We start from the raw sequence: 17,663 nt of genomic DNA, 5'->3' as shown, positions 1-17,663 counted from the left end.
GAAAGTTGAAAGAGAGTGAGGATTAAAATCTAATGCCAAGGTTGTGGGTTTTGAAGACAGTTAGTAGAAAAGATGAGGAGCTCAGTTTTTGACATTTGAGCTTAAGGTGCCAGTGGGATAACTATGTGGAATGTCCAGCAGGCAAGAGGAAAGGAAAGATTGCAGTTAGGGAGAAAGGTAAGAGCTAATGAGGTAGATTTGGAAGTCACCCACATAGAGGTGGTAGCTGAAATCAGGGGAGAGCATTAACTCCCTGAGGGAGTGACCATAAACATGACCTAGTGGAAAGAGCACATGCCTGAGAGTCAGAGGTTTGGGGTTCTAATCCTGACTCTGCCACATGTCTACTGTGTGACCTTGGGCAAGTCACTTAACTTCTCTGTTCCTCAGTTACCTCATCTGCAAAATGGGGATCAAGACTGTGAGCCCCATGAGGGACAAGAACTGTGTCCAACCTGATTAACTTGTATCTACCCTAGCACCTAGAATAGTGTTTGGCACACAATAAGTACTTAACAAATACCACAATTATTATTATTATTATAAAATGAAAAGAGTAGGTGACCCATAGAGGAATCCATAGCTAAGGGATGAGAGATAGAAGAGAAGTTAGTGAAAGAGCCTGAGAAAGAGTCCAGGGAGGAAGGAGGAAGACCAGGGAAACCAAGATTCAATAGAGTTCCCAGAAGGAGGGAGTGCAACATGGTACGAAAGGCAACTAAGAGGTCAAGGAAGATCAGGCTAGAGACTATCCGATCTGGTGAGGAGGTGGTCGTTAGTTACCCTTAAAGACTGCAGTCTTAGGGAAGTGAAGGGGATGGAAACCAGTTTGTAGGAGGTCAAGATGAGAGTGGGATGGGAATTACTTACTTATGGCCTAGTATGTAACCTTTGCAATTCAATCCTGGGTTTGGTCATCTTCCTGTCACTGGGTTTGCCCAATGAATTTCTATACTTTCACTCTCAGAGCAAATCTGAGAAAGTAAAGTGTAAAATATTTCTGGAGAGGGCACTGAACTCCTGAGTTGCAGCCAGGACCAACAGAGCCATCTTATCTAAAATCCAGCACCTCTCAAAGACATTCCTGGGAAGTGTAATTCTCCCTTATCCCAGATTCCTTTTCTATAGATTCCTTACCTTGTGGTAGATAGGGATTCCATTGGATCTGGCTTCTTATGGTAGCTTAATTTAGGTTTGAATGATTCCCGTGGTTTAAAACTTGGATGAAGGAGGTAGCTCTCCTGATATTCTGATATATGGCTTGGCTCCTCTGCTTCCTTAAAAATCTTGGTGGAGACATGTGGACAGTGATGGATCCTGTATTTAAAAAAAAGTACAAGTTAATTACTGAATGCTTGAGATCAAGAAGAAAGATTTCAATTCTACTTGAAAGATAAGAAATGGCTCAAGTGAAATCATGTGCTCCTATCTCGCTGGCTGCCCTGTCTCATTCTCTTCCCCCGGGTCCTCATCTACCTCCCACCAACAGTGAGAGTCCCTTAAGACTCAGTTCTATTCTTCATCCACACCCACTCCCTCGGAGAATTCATTCGCTCCCATGACTTCAACTACCATCTCTACAGGGTTAATTCCCAGAGTGAAGTATGGACTGGAGTGGGGAAACAAAGGAGTCAGGGAGGTCAGTGAGGAGGCTGATGCAGGATCCAAGGAGGGCTATTACAAGTGCTTGGACCAGCGAGGTAGCAATTTGGATGGAGAGAAAGGGACAGACTCTAGAGATGTGAAGGTAGAACTGACAGGATTTGGTGACCGATTGGATATGTGGGTTGAATGAGAGAGATGAGACTAGGATAATGCCAAGGTTACAAGCTTGTGAGCTAGGAAAGATGGTGGTGCCTTCAGCGATGGGAAAATCAGAGGATTTGGGTGGGAAGATGCAGAGTTCTGCACCACACATTTGGGCTAGAACATGACAGCAGAATAAGAGCACGTTCTTCCGACAAAATTAACCTGCCTGCGTTCAGCACGGACACAGGGTAAGCACTATGACACGAGCTTACCTCAGTGCAGAGTTCTGCAGGCATGCAATTCCCACAGGCTTCTTATTTCATAGAAGTGACAATCCAAGCCATCCTGCCTGGTATGACATCATCTGGCCACAGCACAGAGAAGCACATATCACTAGCCACACTCTACCAATGTCACCCATGCATGGGTAGGGCTACTTTCCCTACCTCTGTCTGATGGTATAGATATCACAGTGCTGGTCTAGAGAGTGAAGTCCCAAATCTGGAATTAGTGGTTATGAGAAAAAGTGTTGGGCTCCCAGTGGGAGCTACACAATCACTTCCGGGTTCACTATCACTTCTGGATTCAAGTACCTGTCCCCTACAGTGCTCCTTCTGGCCAAAGAAAGGAGGGCGAGAGGCAAGAGACCCAAATCTGCCAGGTGTCCTTGGCAGCCCATGACTTGAGTCAAGCAGAAGTGGCACTGATTGTGGTGCCAGCTCTCAGCAGTTGCCTGGTACACACTCCCTAAACCAGGGTCCTTCATAGAAGGGTTGAGAAATACCTGTATTGTACAACTCACTTACACTTACAGTCCAATGTAAACCCCAAATTCATGTTCCTTAAAGGCTTACAGCACCTCGTTTCTTTCTCTAGCCTATGGTAGGGAATTTTTGACCTATCATTACAGCTTTGTAAGGGAGAACGCTTTTTATGATAGATTAATTTCAAGTCAATGGGAAAGTGACGCCAACTGTTGAAGATCCAGGGGTAGCTGTAATCTTTTTAAATTCAATAAAGGATCCCAGACTTCAGGAATGCTTTTTTACTAAAGGTCCAATAGAACTAACTCTATGAGCCTTAAAGGGAATGGTGTATGGAACGCATCTGCTTAACTGTATTGGCTTATAAGAGTTCCTGATAATCATTTACATACGTTCATTCTTTTGTTCTTATGAAGAACCAAGTGGCCGAGACAAGTGGGAATGCCTTTGTGAACTGAAAAGCAACAACAAAAATCTAGTTGTTTAAATGGGGTTCAGGGAAATGTCCTCCTGGACAAGTCCTGAGGCAAATTACCCTCTGTCTTCCCTTTGAATTTTAACACTGTATGAATGATGTTGCCAAAGAGAGTTAAACAAGACAATTAAACATATTCCTCAAGATTCTGCTAAAACAAAATGCACCACTAAGCTTGGTTCTCTCTGGAAAGAATATCATCCAGATAGCTCTCTGATCAGTAATGCTTTCTGCCTGGCTCTGTGACTAGTTAAGTAACCTGGTAGAGCTGTGGTCTTTGTTAATGATCAGAAGTATCCTACAAATCAATCATGAGCACAATGTGGACAAGACTGTTCATTCAGACACACAGAGATAGTAATAATCACTGTCATCATCATCATCATCATGGCATTTGTTAAGGACTTGTTAAGGGTTTATCTACCTCCAAATGCTGAGGTAGATACAAGATAATCAGGTTGAACACAATCCTTGTCCCACATAGGGCTCACAGTCTAAGTAGGAGGGAGAATAGGTAATTAAACTTGGATGCATTTGGATTTGCACCTTTTATTCACCCCACCCTCAGCCCAACAGAACTTAATGTATATATCTGTAATTCATTTATTTATATTAATATCTTCCTTCCCCTCTAGACTGTAAGGTCCTTGCAGGCAGGGAATGTTTCTACCAATGGTTCTGTTTTACTCTTCCAAGCACTTAGTATGGTGCTCTGCACACACTAAATCCTCAATAAAAGTGAATTAAATGACTTGCCCAAGGTCACACAGCAGACAATGGTTGGAGCCAGAATTAGAACTCAGGTCCTCTGACTCCCAGGCTCTTTCCACTGGGCCCCAGAAATTGTGCTGGCGGTGGCATCATCTTTGAATGACGATGGTGTCTCCTGTCATAAATGGCTTTGAGGCCAAGAAACTACACAAAGAAAATGATTATAGTGCTCATAGCTGACTCAGAGGTCCAGTCATGTCACCGCCCTGTCAGCTATGTTCCGACTGGGGCAGAAGGTACAGCACTCAGTACAGTGTTCTGCTTATAGAAAGTGTTCAATCAATACCACTGATTGATTGATCAATTGCTGCAGATAGGCAGGGAAAGGTGCAAACACACGATGGGTCTGCCACATTTTATGTACAAAACCCATTTATGGTCAAAGTCACTTCTAACCTTGGCTTCACTGATATTGTCTTCTCCTGATTCTATCTCTCTGGCTGTGCCTCTCATTCTCTTTCACAGACTCCTCTTCTGCCTCTCATCTTTTAACAGTGTGAGTCCCTCAAGGCTCATTTCTGGGTCCCCATCTTCTACGTCAAAACACACTCCCTCGGAGAACTCATTTGCTCCCACAGCTTCAACTACCATCTCTCCACAAATGATTCCCACATCTACCTCTCCAGTCCTGACCTCTCTCCTTCTTTGCAGGCTCACATTTCCTCCTGCCTTTAGGACATCTCTATTTGGATGTCTCCCTGGCACCTTGATCTAAACATGTCCAAAACAGAACTCATCTTCCCACCCAAGCCTTGTCTTCCCCATAACTTTCACATCACTGTAGACAACATCATCCTCCCTGTCTCATAAGCCTGTAACCTTGCCATTATCCTCCTGTCTTTTATTGGTGCTAAGATAATCAGATTTCTGTCCACCTGCTCTCCTTCCCATGTTTATTGGAAACTTTATTTTTTAAAGTTGTTTAGTCCAAGACAGCTTAACTCTCCATATGCCTGCCCTCTGGCTCCCCTTCTCTTCCAGGGGCCAGTCCATTTATTTTGTTCCCAAGGCCCAGATTTGACTGCTCCTGAGCAGTGCTCCTCTGTTCTGCCAACTCAATTGTGTTGTACTCTCCCAGGTGCATATTACAGTTCTCTGCATGCAGTACATGCTCAATAAATACAATTGATTGATTGCTGCTCAGATTCCATCCACTCACTCTGCTCCTATTATTCATTCATTCAATAGTATTTATTGAGCGCTTACTATGTGCAGAGCACTGTACTAAGCGCTTGGAATGTACAATTCGGCAACAGATAGAGAATCCCTGCCCATTGACGGGCTTACAGTCTAATCAAGGGAGACAGATGGACAAAAACAAGACAACTTAATCGCAATAAATATAATCAAGGGGATGTACACCTCATTAACAAAATAAATAGGGTAATAAAAATATATACAAATGAGCACAGTCCTGAGGGGAGGTGAAGGGAGGGGGAGGAGCAGAGGGAAAGGGTGGGAAGGGAGCTTAGCTGAAGGGAGGTGAAGGAGGGGCAGAGAGGGAGCAGAGGGAGCAGATGGAAAAGGAGAAGCTCAGTCTGGGAAGGCCTCTTGGAGGAGGTGAGCTCTCAGTAGGGCTTTGAAGAGGGGAAGAGAGTTAGTTTGGAGGAGGTGAGGAGGGAGGGCATTCCAGGACAGCGGGAGGATGTGGACCAGGGGTCGACAGCGGGATAGGCGAGACGGGGGACGGTGAGGAGGTGAGCAGCAGAGGAGTGGAGCGTAGAGAGAAGGGAGGAGAGGTAGGAGGGGGCAAGGTGATGGAGAGCCTTGAAGCCCAGAGTGAGAAATTTTGGTTTCGTGCGGAGGTTGATAGGAAACCACTGGAGGCTTTTAAGGAGGGGAGTGACATGCCCAGAGCGTTTCTGCAGGAAGATGATCCAGGCAGCGGAATGAAGAATAGACTTGGAGCAGGGAGAGACAAGAGGAAGGGAGATCAGAGAGAAGGCTGACACAGTAATCCAGCTGGGATATTATGAGAGCCTGTACCAGTAAGATAGCCGTTTGGGTGGAGAGGAAAGGGCGGATCTTGGTGATATTATGAAGGTGAGACGGGCAGGCCTTGGTGACGGATTGGATGTGTGGGGTGAATGAGAGAGCTGAGTCAAGGACGACACCAAGGTTGCGGGCTTGAGAGATGGGAAGAATGGTCATACCATCCACAGTGACAGGGAAGTCAGGAAGAGGACAGGGCTTGGGAGGGAAGATAAGGAGCTCAGTTTTGGACATGTTGAGTTTTAGGAGGGGGGCAGACATCCAAGTGGAGACGTCCTGGAGGCAGGAGGAGATATGAGCCTGAAGGGAAGGGGAAAGAACAGGGGAGGAGATGTAGATTTGTGTGTCATCTGCATAGAGATGATAGTTGAAGTCGTGGGAGCGAATGAGTTCATCAAGGGAGTGAGTGTAGATGGAGAACAGAAGAGGGCCAAGAACTGACCCTTGAGGAACCCCTACCGTTAGAGGATGAACCTTGCTTTAAAATCAATCATATTTATTGAACACTTAATATGTGCAGAGCACTGTACTAAGCACTTGGGAGAGTACAACATAACATAATAGACATATTCCCTCCCACATTGAGCTTACAGTCTGGAGCAGGAGACAGATACTAATATAAATAAGTAAAGTATGGCTATGTATATACGTGCTGTGGGATTGGATGGGGGTGGGGGGGTGAATGGAGGGAGCAAATCAGGGTGAAGCAGAAGGGAGTGGTAAAAGAGGAAATGAAAGCATAGTCAGAGAAGGTCTCTTGGAGGAGATGTGCCTTCAGTAAGGCATTGAAGTTGGGGAGACTAACAAACAATATAATAAAACAACAGGAATAGGAGGGTCAGGGTAACGAATGGATGAAATGCTGGTTTACCATGGCAGATTCTTACCATAGCATTCTCCAGCAGTGTAGTTCCCTGTTTTCTGCTGTCACCACCTAATTCTCCTGGTGCCCTCTAAAAGTTCTATCAGAGGAAAACTAACAATGCTAATTTTTGGGTCCTGTTTTTTGAAATAGTGGCAGACATGAAGGCTTCTCAATTTCTGGAAAGAAAAATTTTGCTGTTATGATATGCAAGTATGATGCTTTTCTTATCCATTTTTAAGTCTGGAGAGAAATCCCACAGAAATCTCGAGCTATGCAAGTTCCAAAAAGGACCTGAGTTATTTTTTCAGCAAGAAGTTTAGCCAAAAGCTGAAAGTGTATAGAGTCAGAAATTAAAAATGGAAGAAGAGCAGAGGGTTTGCTTTTATGAATTTTTCTTTTCATAAGGAAAGGCTCTTTTTTCCTATCAATATTTAATCAGTTCAAATGGTGCAAGTCTAGTCTTCCTTTTGACCCAGAACACAATTATTTTCTTTTTCCTCCCATGATCCCTTCTGCATTCTCAATATTTTTCCAGCAGCTGGGAGGTCCACTAATTAAATGTGCTCTTTAAATCCAGGTCAAGATTCAAGGGTCTCTAGGGACTGAAGAAGACCATTTCACCTTAAATGCTAATCATGTAACGTTAATACTGTTTAGCATGAAACACAAAACCAAAAAAAAAGAGAAATGGAAAATTCTGGTGCCAGTACTTCAAGTATTTTTTGTGAAACAAAATGTGTGTGCGTGTGCTTGTATGTGTATCAAGTATAATAGCAGTTGTTGCCCAGGGGAGTTTGCAAAACCATTCCAACATTAAGTTTCTCCAGAGTCCTTGACTTTTATACCACGCAGATTCACCAACTTTAGGGGCAGGTGGGAGGTGATGTGAGTCACTGCCACCATGAAATGGGACTGTGGGGGCACAGCCACTAACTTCACCCTAGTGACTTTTTGCAGCTGACCTGTGACGATCCCAGCTAGGCTAGCCCCAGAATTTTCTAGAGTGAGGAAGCGGTTAACTTCTCAGAAGAAAAACTGTTTTAATTAACATGTCAGTCACTCACTTGGTGAAAACTACTAGAGCACAAATACTTACAAGAGAGGATTAAGGGGCAAGCAAAGTTGGAGAGAGATTCCAGAGATGGATGAGGGTTTAAAGTTAGGAGTAAGTTCCAGGTTATGGATAGGTTGCTATTTCTGGATTTAGTGTACAATACAGTTGCACAACTAATGTTGCTGTTGAAATTGTTGAATTGTTAACAGGTAATCTGTTTATATCCAAAGGAATACTCGAATGATCTGTGTGTGTGTAACTTGCAATATTGGAGGCTACCACAGGAAAGCGTAGGCTCTTGGCAACTCACCAAACCTCAGTGGCTCAGCCCTTAGCAGAGCCCTGGATGTTGCATTCTGGGAGTTTTAATTCTAAGGATCGTGGGATGTTGGCAGCAAACATATGAGCAGTCACAGCAGTTGGAGCAGTCACATGAAGCCCCAAGATGGTCCCTGCCCTGGTTCTAGAAAGCTGTGGATACTAGCACCCTAGCTCTAGAAACTGGGAGTTTGGCTGCAAACGTGACTGGAAATGTCAAACACCCTGTCCCTAGTAATAATAATGGCAACTGTAGTTTTTGTTAAGGGCTTTCTACATTGCAAGCACTCTACTAAGTGTGGGGTAGATGCAAGATAATCAGATCCCACATGGGGCTCACAGTCTAAGGAAGAGAGAGGTGTGAGATAGGGTCCAAGTAGATGTGTCTTCGGCTGTCACTCCACGGGGAAAGGAGAGAATTACGGGAAAGGAGGAATGTGGAAAGGAGCAAAGGCTCTTACTGTCCATAGCTTCATCTTTGAAAAGGGGGGACAACTCTTTCTCTCTCTCTTTATATCATTCTCTATATATACTTATATAAATATATTATATATGTGCTCAATAATAATAATAATGGCATTTGTTAAGCATTTACTATGTGCCAGGCACTGTATTAAGTGCTGGGGTGGATACAAGCAAATCCCTGTCCCAGGACTGGGGCTCCCAGTCTCAATCCATACAGATGAAGTAACTGAGGCCCAGAGAAGTGAAGTGACTTGCCCAAGGTCACACAGCAGACGAGTGGTGGAGCTGGGATTAGAACTCATGACCGGGCTCTAGCCACTACACCATTGTGTACTACCTAGGTAGTAGAATTTAGTTTTGACATTTAGTTTTGTATTATCAGTTAATAGTGAATAGTGATTAGTTGCAAAGTTGGTTTCCTGGGAGCAGATTGATGCATAGCATTGGTTTTCTTCCAACGTATCGTCATTCGATAGGACAGTGCTAACTCTATGAAGCAATTCACAATAATCTGCATTTCTTTTTGCGTACATACCACAAATACACAGTCATCAAGCAGTTCCTAGAGGATGGTCCTTTGATGAAGCTAGAAGCCTGAGTTAGAAAAGTTTCCTGGTGGACTGGAAGCATATTCTGACAAAGAGACAGTGTTTGGTGACAGATACATCTGAAAAGATTGAAATGAGGAAAAAAAAGCAATAAATCTGATAAGAGCAGCAGAACGTCGCATTTTAAGGAACAGATTTTAGGCTCTTTACCATTCAGGATTTCACCAAACAAGAAACTAGTCTCAAATGGGAGTTTGAATTCATCCCAAGGAAGACCAACTTCACTGCCCTAATCCTCATCACTTAGGAGAAAAAGAGTAGTCATCGAAAAATGATAGGGTGAGAAAATAGAGAAAGGTATTTCAGATAAGAATGCTGAAGCAGGGAAAAAAATCTTCCACGTGCAATGTATCAACATGAATCGTATACAAAAAACATGAAAACATGGTAGGCTAGTAAGACTGAGGGAAATGAAAACACACTGTCTACAGAGGCACATGGAAAACACAACATTTTGCTTTAATATAGTGAATGTTTTCGAAATAAAACTTAGAAATGTGCCACAAAAGGCAACCACTCCTCTGGGAAAGAGCTTTGAAGTATCTTTGATTGTAACTACATCAAAGACTTTCATCTGAAATCTTTACGAGGTTAATTGTAACTCCTACCAAGTTCAGAAACCCTTTTCTGAATGTTGCGGTTGTAATCTTATACTCTGGATGATAAAGTTCGCTTTTTCAACCGGCACATTTTGAAATGTTAAAACATATGGCTCAGAAATCACTCTTCAAATGAATGAAAGCTGATAACTAAGTGCAGAAAGATTCTATTTCACTGATACCCAGCACACAGGGAAAAAAACAGTTTGCCTCATGTACAAAAAACCTGAATCCCCATCCCTAACTGAATGTAAATACCTCAACAGAATCTGTCACTAATTATGAACAATTAGGGACTCAGAATTAGTTCAATATTCTTAAGGAGCAAAAGTTCTGGAGTACATAGTTGAATACCATTTTGGATTTCCTCCTGATAAAAACTGGATTGAGAACAAGTCACTGAAAATTAATTGTCTTTGCAGCCTGGTGAAAACTGCCTTGGGGAGTCTCAAGATATTCTTCCTAAGCATTTTAGTGCTTCTTTTACCTTTGTAAACAAAACTGATGATGAATAAACTGTACAGAAATGATCCCTTCAAAATATCAATTTTTTCCATGCTTGTAGCTACATCCATTTATTTCTCAAATTAAGCCAAGCTTTTGATGCTGTGAGCACTAACAACCAATAGCACTATGGAAGAATGAGCTGGACTATACTCTATCTACCTCATGCATCAGTGATAAAAACTATTTGTTAACTTTACATTACAGTTCCTTTTTGCCTGAGAAGGATGGAAGAGATCAAATGAACAAAGTTTTCTCCCCAGATTTCAGTTCCATGTTCAGTGCCAGCTACTACAGTACTATGATTCTTACACATAATCAAATTTTTATGAGTCACTGAGCACAAATAGCATTAGAAATGCAGAAACTTGTTTTTAGAATCACAACTGCCTAAAAAGCATAACTTTCTTAAACCTACATTATAGTTCGTTATTTGGCACGGGCCTGGGAGTTGAAGGACCTGGGTTCTCATCCCAGCTCCTCCAATTGTCTGCTGTGTGACCCTGGGCAAGTCACTTAACTTCTCCATGCCTCAGTTGCATCATCTGTAAAATGGGGATTAAGACTGTGAGCTCCATGTGGGACAGGGACTATGTCCAACTTGATTAACCTGTATCTACCCCAGTGCCTAGTACAGTGCCTGGCACTTAGGAAGTGCTTAACGAATACCATGAAAAAAACCCTGAAAATAGTAAATGGCTTCTGATAAGACTTTCTGACAGGTTTTCGACATGGACAGATATTGAACCGAGCATCCCAACAAATTTTCAGAGAATCTCTCATTTCTTACTTATCCACTAAATAAAATTGTGTAGATTTTAGGAGACGGGTACTCCAGTCAGTGACATGGTGAGAATGAGAATGCTGTATATTTAACATTGTCAGATATCCCAGATTATGCCTTATTTCATCACTCCTTTGACCTGCTTTCTTGGCAGCTCTGTAAAAATGGGGAAGTAAAGTTGCCCCCTTTTAAGTGACAAAAGTCCCATCTCTCCACAGAATAAAATGAGACCCGTCTTGAGAATTCAATACCCATCTGAAATCGGTCAACTCTATAAACACATAAAATAGTTTTCCAAACCATTTTACAAAGTTCAATGAAACAAGAATAAGCATCTGAAATTATTTACTATTTATATAAAATTAATCAATTAGGTTCATTTAAAGAAGACACTAGAGATGGGTCACCCTCAATAGCACTGTCATGCTGTGAGGTTGCTGAGGTGAAATCCATCAAGATCCATCACTTTTAAACTTAAATTCAGTCAAAATAACAGTAGGAACTAAGGAACTACTATGGAGTGCTGCGTTTAAACCTACAGATCAAAAGTGCAGTAGAAGGTAGGGAACTGGCTGTGGTGGGTCATAGCTTGAATCTGCACAATGCGAGGGAGTTTCAGGAGTTCAAGAGGAGGAACTTCAGCAGCTCATTAAACACAGAACTGCAGAAATGCATGTGACATTTGCTAAGCATCAGGCCTGTAAAGGAAGTGACAGGAGGGTAAAAACCAGAAGGATTGGTTTATTAAAAACACTTAGTGCGGGTGAATTGAGAAGGGGCACTAGCTTGTTGTTGTGGAAAATTTTCACACTAAGGCTTTCATTAGTCTGTGGTTGCTTCTCTGAATCTACTGTCTACACTATCCCTGTCTGGTTGATTGGTCATGGATATATTTTTATTATCACTGCCACTGACACTATAATCAATGATGTCATTTGAAAAACAAGCATTCAATATGAGTAGCTTCACTTCTTAAATCAAATTATCCTACCAGTCAATTACCCTAGTAGAAAGAAAACAAGTTGATTCATAGCACGATTCGTAGCACGAAGAACACAGGCTTGGGAGTCAGAGGACCTGGGTTCGAATTCTGACTCTACTACTTTTTTGTGTTTAATAGTATTTGTGAAGCGCTTCCTATGTGCCAGGCACTGTACTCTAGGTGCTGGAGTAGATACAAGCTAATCAGGTCAGATGCAGTCCATGTCCCACGTGGGGCTCGCAGTATTATTCCCTATTTTACAGATGAGGTAGCTGAGGCCCAGAGAAGTTAAGCGACTTCTCCAAGGTCACACAGCAGACAAATGGCAGAACTATGATTAGAACCCAGGTCCTTCTCACTCCCAGGCCTGTTTTCTATCCGCTAGGCCACACTGCTTCGCTTTCCTGGTATGTGACCTTGGACAAGTCCCTTAACTGCTCTGTGCCTCAGTTTCCTCATCTGTAAAATGGGGAGTAAATGCCTGTTTTCCCTCCTACTTGGTCTGTGAATCCCACGTGGGATAGGGACTGTATCTGACCTGATTATTTTATATCTATTCCAGTACTTAATTCAGTGCTTGGCACGTAGTAAGCGCCTAACAAATACCACAGTTATTATTATTGTGGTTAGCAGTTGTTATAGTAGAAGCATTTATTAAGTGTCTCCTTGGTGCAGTGTACTGTATAGGTGTTTGGAAAGTACAGAATAATTAAGTAGCAAATTCCCCGCCCACAAGGAACTTTACACTCCATTGTGGGAGACAAACATCAAAATATTTACAGCTAGCATGGGCAAAATAATTAAATTGCAGTATTGAGCTTATTCCAAAAATCATTTCCCCAAATCCTTTCAAATGAATGGATTTGGGGCTATAAGTAGCTTTAACAGATATGTTCCTCCAAGATAATTCTGGGTTATATCACTGGAGTTATAAAGTTTAGAAGACATTTAAACTTATCTATAGTATATATAGATCCACCTCCCTGTCCTTTATTTTTGAACAAGACTAGGCATGGGCTGGGCATGTGAGGAGGAGGTCCTCAAAGAAACATCCCCCAAAGGAGCCCCTTCTGCAACTTGGGAACTCTTTTTTTTTTAACTCAGAAAGAGTTCAGTGGGCCAATATTACTTTGCTACTAAACCTGTGTGACTGCAGTATTCTAATTCTTGGCCATTCCTCTTGCTCAATGGTTAGGTCTTTGCTACATCACTTCACCTCTCTGGGTCTCAAGTTTTCTATCCGGAAAGTACAGGAGTGGTTTTCCAGGACACTGTAAGCATTAACACCTGAAAGTACTTTAGGATCTTGTAAGGGGGGAATGGGGGGGGGAGGGGTATTAATTACTTAATAATACAAGTCAGACTTCACCTCATTTATTTGACATGAAAAATCCTATGATGGTAAGACTGTTGGAAACAGAGCCCTTGTGCCTTTGCTGATGAGAAGATTAAATGACAGTTTCTCTCAAATCCACCCTTTTATTTATTTATTTTGGCATTTGTTAAGTGCTTACTCTGTGCAGAGCACTGTTCTAAGTGCTGGGGTAGATACAGGGTAATCAGGTTGCCCCACGTGAGGCTCACAGTCTTAATCCCCATTTTCCAGATGAGGTAACTGAGGCACAGAGAAGTTAAGTGACTTGCCCACAGTCACACAGCTAAGTGGCAGAGCCGGGATTCGAACCCATGACCTCTGACTCCCAAGCCCAGGCTCGTTCCACTGAGCTACACTGCTTCTCTCTTCTCTGGTCTGCTAGCAAGAGTTCAGATACTAGTGAAAACAATATGGTTTAACAGTTTATATAAACTGCTAAACCAAATAGTGCTTTAAGAGAGAGAGAGAGAGAGAGAGAAAGAGTGAGCAAGAGAGTAATCATACAGAGAGACTACAGTTAATGACTACAAAAAGGTAAGACGTCAAAAAATGCTATAATTTGGCAGGTGTATTTAAACTGGATTTATTTTCATAAAGTCAAATTTACCCACAGTTTTCTACTGAAAACTAAGAATTATCCCTAGAGACAGTAATCAAAGGATAATTAGACTTGCCCTGGAATTTTTTAATGCCATCGTTATTTCAAACCTAATTGCTCTCTCAACTTTACCATATGTAACTTAATTCCATATTTTGAACAAGATCAATATAATGGACTTCCAAGAAACTAATAGGTTTTGTCCTTACAGTGAAATGATGACGACGATGAAGATGATGGTAATAATGGTATTTGTTAAGCCCTTACTATGTACCTGTACTAAGGCCTGAGGTAGACACAAAATAAGTCAGACACCCTAGCTGTCTGTCCCACAGGCTCACGATCTAAGGGAGAGTGAGAACAGGTATGGAATCCCCATTTTACAGATGAGGAGACTGAGGCACAGAGCAGTTAAATGACTTGCCTAAGGTCACACAGCAGGTCAGAGGCAGAGCCTGGATTAGAACCCAGGTCCTCTGACTCCAGGCCTGTGCTCTCTCTACTAGGCCACTCTGCTTTGTGAAATGTTACAAAACTAGGAAATAAATATTATTAGACAAAATTACATCTTGCAGATTTGCAACAGTAATGTGGCCAGATGAAATGTCAGTTCTAAACAGTGGTAATGAGAAAGTTCCTTTTTCAAACTCAGTTTATAACCAAATTTTAGCATGTCACAAGAGCCCCCCGTGTTTAATTTTTTTTAATGGGGAGGAGTTAAGAAACTAATGAAACATTGAAACTCCAAGCTTCCAAAATAAGTGGCCAGAGAAATGAGGAAAACAACACAGTGGAGCTGAGTGGTTGTAAATTGAAATCTAATGACACAAAAAATGTTTACAGTGGAGAAACATGATCCTGTGAAAAGGAGAGTGGCAAGACCTCATGCTCAAACGGAAACTGTGTTTTTGGAAGTTGCAAACTTTGTGAGAAGTGAAAGTGTATCCTTCTTTGGGGACACAAGTAGCTCAATAGCAAGACAATGAGAAGCTACATGGAAGAAAATGGGGCTGATTAACCTATTGTAATGACCAAAAAAGGAATTCTCTGATAAATCCCACATGTCCTTACACAGTGCTCTAAAGACAGTTATGGCCTAGCGGAAAGAGCACAGGCCTGGGAGTCAAAAGACCTGGATTCTAATCCTGGCTCTGCCACTTGCCTGCTGTGTAACCTTGGGCAAGTCACTAGACTTCTCTGTGCCTCAGGTCTCCTGTTCTCCCTCCTACTTTGCCTGTGATCCCCATGCAGGACAGAGACTGTGCCCAACCTAATAAAAATATCTACCCCAATGCTTGGAGCAGTGTTTGACACATAGTAATGAATATTATATATACATATATATATACATACATATATACACATATATATACAGAGAGAGAGAGTTAGTTGTTGGCTCCTTATAGACCCCAAATACTTCCAGAGCCTGGAGGATGCAGTGCACAAGCAGCAGCTGGAAGCAGAAGAGCTTCTGTTCCTCAAGATGTAACGATTCCCAGACTAGTCTCAGTGAATCCCACCAGACTAACTAATACAGGATGTCCTTCAGGACTGTGCAAAGTCTGGGAAGGCTGCAGCAGCTTGTAAGAAAGACTGCTGCCTGGAGTGGTAAAGAGCAATGCCCCCCCGCCAAACACACACCCACTCACATACATTTTAGTTAGTTTAGCAGTGTCATTTTGGATTATTGAATGTGTAATTTAAAAAGAAAAATTCCCTGTTATTGTTCAATGTATCCGTCTACCCCACACTTTCAATGTGAGTCCTGGATGAGACCAGAACTGGTTTTAATCTGATTTATTTTATATTCATCCCAGAAATTACCATAGTGTTTTGCTTATAGTAAGTGCTTCATGGACACTATTAACTTTCACTTTTTCTCTCTCACAATCTCAACCCTTTTATGGTAAATTTTTCATAACCAGCCCATCACCCCAGGAGAAGTTCAAGAAAAAGAAAGCAGCATGGCCTAGTGGATAGAGCACAGGCCTGGGAATCAGAGGACCTGGATTCTAATCCAGACTCTGCCACTTGTCTGCTGTGTGACCCTGAGTAGGTTACTTAACTTCTCTGAGCCTCAGGAACCTCATCTGTAAAATGGGGATTATGACTGTGAGCCCCATTTGGGACATGGTCTGTGTCCAACCTGATTATCGTGTATCTACCTCAGAGCTTAGTAGAGTGCCTGGCACATAGTGAGTGCTTCACAAATGTCATAAAACAAGCAGCTCTTATGTTCTCTAACAATAAAGAGGAACCTTTAATTGGAAGAGCATATCATTTTGGAGATGCCTTAGTACACTATGAGTTTTAATTCACATAAGTATGTAAATGATTCAAAACCATCAAACTTCAATACCATTAGAACAGTAGTCTTGAGGCCAAAGATACACTTCTTAACCTGTAGTAGTGGTAGGGTGGTGTATAGTTGATAGGAAAACAAAGAGTGTTAACGAAAGGCTGAACTGAAGGCTTGGCTAGCCCAAAATTTCTAGGTCCTTGGAGAGACTGGCTGGCCAGAGACAAACTCCTGAGATCACAGATTCCAAAGGGCTTGGGCATTAGAATAGGAATCAGTGTGGCCTAATGGAAAGAGTCCAGGACTAGGAGTCAGGAGACCTGGATTCTAATCCTGGCTTCACCACTTGCCTGCTGTGTGACCTTGAGCAGAAGCAGAGTAAATGAAGTGCAAAGGGTGGGAAGATCACATCCCGACAGCAATAATAATAATAATAATTATGGTATTTGTTAAGCTCTATGTGCCAAGCACTGTTCTAAGCACTCAAATCCGCCAATCACACTTCCCCCATTCAAAGCCCTACTGAAGGCTCACCTCCTCCAAGAGGCCTTCCCAGACTAAGCCCCCCTTTTCCTCAGCTCCCCCTTCCCTCCTCATCACCCCGACTTGCTCCTTTTGCTCTACCCCTCTCCCCACTCCAGAGCACTTGTGCATATATGTACAAATCTATAATTCTATTTGTTTATATTAATGCCTGTTTACTTGTTTTGATGTATATATATATCTATAATTCTATGTATTCATATTGATGCTATTAATGCCTGTTTACTTGTTTTGATGTCTGTCTCCCCCCATTCTAAACTGTAAGCCCACTGTGGGCAGGGATTGTGTCTATTGCTGAATTGGACTTTCCAAGCATTTAGTATAGTGCTCTGAACACCGTAAGCGCTCAAGAAATATGATTGAATGAATGAAGGAACTGGGGCATAATAATAATAATAATGATGGTATTTGTTAAGTGCTTACGATGTGCCACGCATTGTTCTAAGGACTGGGGGAGGGGGATACAAGGTAATTAGGTTGTCCCTCGTGGGGCTCACAGTCTTCATCCCCATATTATAGATGAGGGACCTGAGGTACAGAGAAGTTAAGTGACTTGCCCAAAGTCACACAGCTGACAAGTGGCAGAGTAGGGATTAGAACCTATAACCTTAGCAAGGTAATCAGGTTGGAAACAGTCCTTGTCCCATCCTGATTAACTTGTATCTTCCCCAGTGTTTAGAACAGTGCTTAACAAATATCATTCTCATCATCACCTGCTGTGACTATTCAAACTTCAATCAACTGATGGTATTTATTGAGCATCTACTGTGTGCAGAGTATTGTATTAAGCATTTGAGAGTTAAGTAACATGAACCCTGGCCTCCAGAAGCTTCCAGTCTCACAAGGGAGATCGGCACAAAATTGTTTACAAAAAGAAAGGGAAAATGGATAGGTAAATGAGTAACTGCTTAAAAAGTA

The 17,663-nt window shown here is 42.2% G+C and overlaps 1 protein-coding gene across 3 annotated transcripts in view; it reads right to left on the bottom strand.

Annotated features, from left to right (window-relative positions):
- SAXO1 (stabilizer of axonemal microtubules 1) overlaps positions 1–17,663 on the bottom strand; it is a 64,132-nt gene that overhangs the window by 25,484 nt on the left and 20,985 nt on the right. For 2 of the 3 annotated variants that reach the window (XM_029054929.2, XM_039910718.1), the window contains exon 2: positions 1,138–1,317. In XM_029054929.2, the coding sequence (XP_028910762.1) occupies positions 1,138–1,317 (180 nt within the window). Of the gene's footprint in view, positions 1–1,137; positions 1,318–2,021; positions 2,114–17,663 lie in introns of all 3 variants that reach the window. The other variant, XM_029054931.2, reaches the window with a different exon arrangement.

The sequence above is a fragment of the Ornithorhynchus anatinus genome, chromosome X5 (genome assembly GCF_004115215.2).
Source record: "Ornithorhynchus anatinus isolate Pmale09 chromosome X5, mOrnAna1.pri.v4, whole genome shotgun sequence".
Lineage (NCBI taxonomy): Eukaryota > Metazoa > Chordata > Mammalia > Monotremata > Ornithorhynchidae > Ornithorhynchus > Ornithorhynchus anatinus.
The sequence above is the reverse complement of the archived record's forward strand: the minus strand, read 5'-3'. Positions and strand labels throughout refer to the sequence as shown.